Raw genomic sequence first — 7,053 nt, 5'->3', positions numbered from 1 at the left:
ACAAGTATAGATTAGTTAAAAGAAGATGCTTACCAATATCTTATTAATTATAAGAAAAGATAGCCAGCTTATTTAGTCTTAAGTCTTTATCTATTATTTCTTAATTAATTAGCTAATACTGTATAAATTTAATAAGTTATATAGAATTTCTTTACTAGAGTATATTTAGTATTATTATGCTATGTACAGATGCTGTTTCAGGTTCTCTAGATTCTTATATATTAAAATAATTTAATTTAATATAATGGATATTTATTTCTTTTTTATTAAAGATTCTTTAACTTCTTAGTTAGGCTATCAGATTTTTTTTCTATATTTTCTAGAATAATATATAATCTTAAAATTAAATTTTAACAGGAATTCAGACTAATAGGTCTGTTATTAAATAAGTAATTTAATAAATATTAATTACTGAAGAAGAATTGTTATTATTATAAGTATTCTAGGATATTGATATCCAGAGGTCTCTAAGACCGCGGCGGAATATTTGATTATTATTATACTAGGAAGTTATCTTATCTTTAATAAATGTTATATCTATGTCTGGTATAAGAATTAATTATAATATTAAACAGTTTCTAAGATTATAGCAGAGTGCTTGACTACTATAAAACTAATTATCTTATTTTTAATAAATAATCTGTCTATATCTGCTATATCAGATAATGGTTCTGTGAGAACTACTAATTTAGGTCCTTTTTTAATTTATTTTTTATAATATATCTTTATACTTTGGGGCGCATATAGGGTCAGAAATATGATTATTAAACTAGCTCTATATTATATTATCTATATAGCAAATAAAGATAGTTATCTCAAGTCTGATTATCTGCCTCTTGTATCTATGGTATAAATATATTATTATTAATTTATTAGAGAAATAGCTAACTTTGGGAAGCAGGATCTTGATTATATAAAGCCTTATTTATCTAGATACAGATTTTCTTGAGTCTCCTGGTTAGAGAGCTGTTATATATGTTATTTAATATAATAGAAGAAAGATATATAGTAGGAATATCTTACTTTTTCACTGTTTAATATAGATAATTTTAATGTTAAAACTTTCTGCTTTTTAACTTCGGCTTTTATTTATATTAAATCATGGTTTTTTGTCACTATTGATGCTTATATAATTAGTTATAGGCTTGGAGGAAAGATAGATATTTATGATTTAATTTTCTTGCTGTTAGAGATTAGAGAGTCTTACTTATATAGTCTGTCTGTTTTAGCCTTCTGGTCCAGGAACTAGCTTTTTATAATTATGCTTGATTAGAAGTTAAAGAGCTTAATATTAATACTGAACTATACAGTTTTCTGATAGTCTGTTATTAACAGTTTCATCCTGTTTTATCTCCTATAAGTTACTAGTAATATTATCTTACCAGTATCTGAGATTTCTAGTCCCTGAGGAGGGAGAGGATCTATGTTTTTATAGATATTTTCTTTTCTCTTTCTAATCTGGCTGTAAGCGGTACTATCTTAGATTTAAAATAGAAAATGACTATTCTAGAATAAATGGGTGAAATACTATGAGGAGATTAACCTGTGGGTCTTAATTTTATTTTATTTTATATATTATATATTATCAGAAAATATGATAAGTTCAAAAAGCTGCTGTGATATTATCTTATATCTAAGTATATATTCTTGCATATTATCTTGCTATTGTATATTTTTATAGTTATATTATTACTTCTTGCATAAGTTATAAAAATCTTTACTGCTAATTATATTAACCAAGCTGTTGATAATCTTTATCCAAAATATTTAATAAGAATTATGTGTCTGGTTAATCTGTATTATTTCTTTCTTCTATACTTTGAGACTTTATAAGAAAGTCTAACTGGTACAGATAAGTTAGCTGATTAATTTTCTATGCTATCTCAGAGTTCTAATTTAAAAATAAGAACTCTATGATATGCGGTGGTTATAATTCCTGAGTAATCTAAGTAATAAAAGATACTCATATAAAGTTAGAAGTTTTATATTTAGTAAATTATGCTAGATCAGCTTAGGAAACCTAGTCTAATAACTAGATAAATCTTTCTTTGAAGATATTATATCCTAAATATTTCTATATAAATTTAATAACTTTAATTAAATTCAGCTTCTTCTGAAGAGACCTGTCCGGATTATCTGTCTATAGCTGTTAAAGCTAGTTATAATAATTATTTTAAATAAAGGATAATTTGTAGTGTATTATCTTTATAAATCAGATCTTTTTAATCAGTATCCAGTGGGCTGTCAATATATGGTAAAATTAAGAATATTCTGTATATTTATATCTATAGTCCAGTATATAATTAAAATCCTTGGATTCTAGTATAGCTTCTTCAGTAATATAATCACAGAGTCTATTATCTATAATAGGATAAATCACTGTAATTACTCAAATGAAATAGAAGTGTATTGAGGAATTTTTATATAGATTATAAAGAATCTTCATGGCATGCTATTGGACAATAATCTTAATTATCTGATTAATATTTATCTGAGAGACTACAGGCTTTTTGACTTCATTATATATTATCTTAGGTTCAAGAAATATTTTCCTTAGATTATGATATTTATAAATATCCTGAAGAAGGTCTAGCTTGATATTATATTTATAATATTTTATATTAATCTGCCCAGGTATATTAGCAGAAAGAATGAGTTTAGTAAGAGTTATATTCAGGAAGAAGTAATCAGATGTATTATAATTAATTTAAATATTATAATTTAAAATCTTTGGAAAATCCTATGGAACTGTTTATATATATAAAAGAAAGACAAGCAGTTATTTATATTATTTAGACTTTAGAAAACCAGGATAATAAGCTCTACAGATATGTTCTGTATAGATATATTTCTATTTAAAAATATTTTAATTACAGCTGCTTGCCTGATAAGTATAAATAGAAAATATTATATATATTATACACAGTATACACGGATATATTTATAGAGGTAATTGGCTTGTACACCAGGAATACCAAATAATTAAATTAGCTCCTGGGAACTTTTTCTTTTTTAGCCATGAAAATATGAGCTAATGGGATTGTTTCGGGATGTTAGATAGATACTGCATGAGGTTAACTAGTATAAAACAGAACTCCAGGGTTCTGTCTGAAGTTAGACTGGTTATCTAGAAGATTTATTTCCTGTAGCAGTAATTTAGACGAACATATAAAATTACTAGTACTAGATAGACATCCTGGCATAGACTGGATATGGCCAGATATATGTCTTAATCTAATTATAAAAATATTATTAGCCTAGGAGATTTAGTGTGCATTGGTATAGATAATCATGAGATTCTAGAAAGAATAATATATTCTTACAGGATTGTTTACTGCTGTATTAATATAAAATTCTAGTAATTCTTTTAGTAAATAACTTTATTTATCTTGTACTTCTAGTACCTGTTCTACAGTTACTAGACTAAAGATAATATATTAAAAAATAAGATATGACTGAACTTTACATAAACACAATATAAGATAACATTCTTAATATTATTATTAATTTAATTAAATTTCCAGGTATCCCTCTATCTAAGTGCAGTTTTTATGTCTAAAATAGCAATTATTCTTGATAATCTGATTATTAAAAATTAAGAATATTCTGTAATATCTTAATTTAACTCCAGTCTCTGACTGTTCATGTGAGCTTCTTGAAAGTGATAATTCTTCTGATTTTATTACTGGACTTATTATCTGAATATTACTATTACTAAATATAGACTTAGCAGAAGTCTATGTTAATAGCAGTTATGTAATCTTAGTAAGATTATATAATGCTATACAAGGTCAGGCAGGGTTAGAGATTGAAAGAGAAATTGTTGTAATTCTTAAATATCTTATTTCTGTTATTATTAAAGTATTACTGGCTATAGCTCTGGCAGAGCTGATAAAGCTAGCTAAGATCTGTTAATATGAAGCTTATATATTACTGGTGTCAGGCTATCTTGACTTTCTATGGACTTATGTATTGTGGAAATACAGAAGTGAAAAACATAAGATAATATATAGCTTGTTTCTTTCTTTATTTATATTAATATCTTTTTTTTTAACAGATATTTTAATTCTTATAATAATGGCTATTCCTTCTATTCAAAGAGATAATATACTGTAAATATGGCCTATTATTTATTCTATCTCTTCTAACTTGAAAATTCTCACTGCAGATTGGCTTTAAATAATAGGGCCTATATTCTGGGACATTTATTTATTCTATAGACTGTTGTACTAAATGGACCAACAGGTATCTTTATTTTATATTTCTGTGTACTTCAACAATTTCTGTATAATATTCTAGAAATTTTACACTGACTTATATAGTTTAGTATTTAGAGCCTGTACTTTCATTGATACCTATTGTACTGAAGACAAGTAACTGCATAGTCTAATATTAGAGACTGCCTGTATTGTGTAGCTGTCTCTGGAGATATTAAGAATTCATATTTTTAATCTTATATATTATTTCTATTAAGATAATGACTACTAGAAGTATCTCAGGCTCTTATCTCTAAGACTAATATACTATGGGATCAGGTTATAGAGAGTGCTGAGCTTTAGATGATAGCCTGGCTGAAAGTATTATAGATTCTTAACTACTGTAAAAGTCTGTTTTTAGTAATGATTCTACAGAAATCAAGAATAAAATCTCTGCAGCAACTAGCTTCAGTTATGAGGAACTCTGGGTTATAATATTATATTAGATTAACTAGATTAATTATTAGAGAAGTTAGTTAATAATAAGAGGGAAGCCAGAGTTCTGGTCACAGAGTATATAATATAATTAATCTAGTAAGTTAAAAAAGACAAGTATATATTATTTCTAAATTCCAGGCTATAATTTATATATTATAGAGACAAAACTCGTGTTCAATCACTTTCTTTAATCTTAATCTTTAGAAGGTCTGCGATTGATTCTGAATATTGAATTAAGTAGAATATTAAATAATCTTGCTAATAAATTGGCTGGCTTTATTAATTTATAGGAGTTTAAAATACTTTGTTATCAGCAGAACATGTATGGAGATTCTTATGTTTGAGGACTAGGACTTAGTATATATATTTATTATAGAAAGATCCTTTGTGATATTATATCTAGAAAAGTTAATTACTTGTGTATACTTTTGCCGGATGGTATAATATATTATATATAGTATAATCTAGATTCAGAATTATTCAGATTAGAAGACTGGTCTAATTCATTTTCAAAGAAAATCTTGATTTAGCTTGTCTTTTCGATGTAGGGTATGGCTATTCTAAAATAATTAAGATTATTATAAAATATGAGTAAATATAAGGAACCAGAAGCAAAGATAGCGCGACAGGTAACTATACTTGTTCTATATTATTTTCGCTCATAGTTTTCTTTTTAAGTGTGTCGGGAGTATAATATAGACTATTTTTATATTCCTATCCAGAAGTGTTAGTTTACAGCTTATTCTTATATTTCTATCCTTGTTTAAAGAGCTATTCCACCAACTAAGAGAAGCATGTGGGGTTGTTTTATAGGAAGAATCCTATTTTATAATATTGGATGGCTGCAGTTCCCTTATCAAGAGATTTTTATAGTAGCAGTATTCCGTGTAGATGTCCTGTTTTTTATTTATAAAAATTCCCTTTAAAGATAGCTTTATCGTCTCATCACCATTAATGATATTGTATATATTCAAGGTTATGCCAGATGAGAAGTAGACTTTAAATTTTTCTTTATCATATCACCAGCTGTTTTGGAGCGTAGAAAAGAAGGCTTGACTAGTATAACAGAGATTACCTGAAATATTATTCACAACAAGGGAAAGATAGAGATAGTTTAAAGACTTCCTAGAGTAAAAGGAACTTAAGTTATGGCTAATAAGGACTAGAGAACTTTAACCAGACTTCACAGTAGTACTGATTTAAGAAGGATCTTTGAAGATCTGCTGCCAGAGGCCATGACCGGTATCCAGAATATTTTCAATATTTGATGGGACCAGAAAGTCCTTGATATCTAACTAAATATTATATAGAATGTTAAAGAGCTTCATTGAGAATAACTAGTGTTGTTACTGACGCTGTAGTTATGATAATATTACTGTTAATCGGAAATATTCTAAATAAAAGTAAATAAAAGAAATCTATAATCCAGCAGGAGGTGTAAGATGAGCCTTCATATTTAAATATATAATATATATATACAGTACTGTATACAAGTATAAATTATTCACTCTTGCTAGATCATAGACTTACTAAAATTAACTGTTACTAATATCCATATACTTTTACCCGTAGTAGAGACATTTGCCCTGGATTACATCTCCTCGAATCTTGTTACTGCTTATAGAAGCTAGGAGAGAAGTATAAATCTATAATATATACTGTATCTTGCTGTATCGACAATTGTACTCATCCAAGCATTCTATATTCTCATTTTCATGCTGAATAATAATCTTTCAAAGCAAGTCCTCCTATGTATGTAAAGGGCTTCCGGATACCGCAGTCAGTACCTACACTCTTCGTTTGTTTCAGCAGCCCCGGGATGAAACCACACTAGACCTAACCTGGAAGAGGTAAGAATAATTATCTACCATTACATACACACCGTGGTGTAATAACGTGTACTGAATATGGTAATTTATAGAAACATCTAGACTTGTATAAGTGGCAAACTGGCCATGATTACTAAATGATGTAGAAGTCACGGGACGGTTCTGATTGTGCCAAGTACTAGTATATAGGCCTGGCACATCCCAGGCCCTTCTTTTAGAAAGAGATTAGAAAATAAGAGACCGAAGTAGAGGACAAAGAATTTTTCCTAGGAAAAATCAAGTCTTAGAATTGGAACGCGCCCATCTGGTAATCCAAGGACAAGCGTAGTATCCTTAATAGCAAAACACGTAAAAGATCGATAATCAGTAGGAAGCCAGAGGATCCTTTCATCTCGAAGAGAGATCCAGGAATCCGCAACAGAAATGGAATAACTGGTAGTAGATTCGTTGAATACCGAGCTGACCCTGCTGTAATGACCCGTCAGCGTGCGCTGCTCGACGCCCGTGGCCGGGTCCCAGAGCTTGATGGT

General features: G+C 28.3%; 1 protein-coding gene across 1 annotated transcript in view; it reads right to left on the bottom strand.

Annotated features, from left to right (window-relative positions):
* Nucleotides 1-6,604: 6,604 nt before the first annotated feature.
* The window catches only part of BO87DRAFT_347165 (NACHT and WD40 domain protein), a 4,268-nt gene continuing 3,819 nt past the window's right edge, over nt 6,605-7,053 (bottom strand). Inside the window, exon 4 of the mRNA XM_025620924.1 lies at nt 6,605-7,053. Within this exon, the coding sequence (XP_025473697.1) occupies nt 7,005-7,053 (49 nt within the window). The 3' untranslated portion in view covers nt 6,605-7,004.

The sequence above is a fragment of the Aspergillus neoniger genome, assembly GCF_003184625.1.
Source record: "Aspergillus neoniger CBS 115656 unplaced genomic scaffold BO87scaffold_87, whole genome shotgun sequence".
Classification (NCBI taxonomy): Eukaryota; Fungi; Ascomycota; class Eurotiomycetes; order Eurotiales; family Aspergillaceae; genus Aspergillus; species Aspergillus neoniger.
The sequence above is the reverse complement of the archived record's forward strand: the minus strand, read 5'-3'. Positions and strand labels throughout refer to the sequence as shown.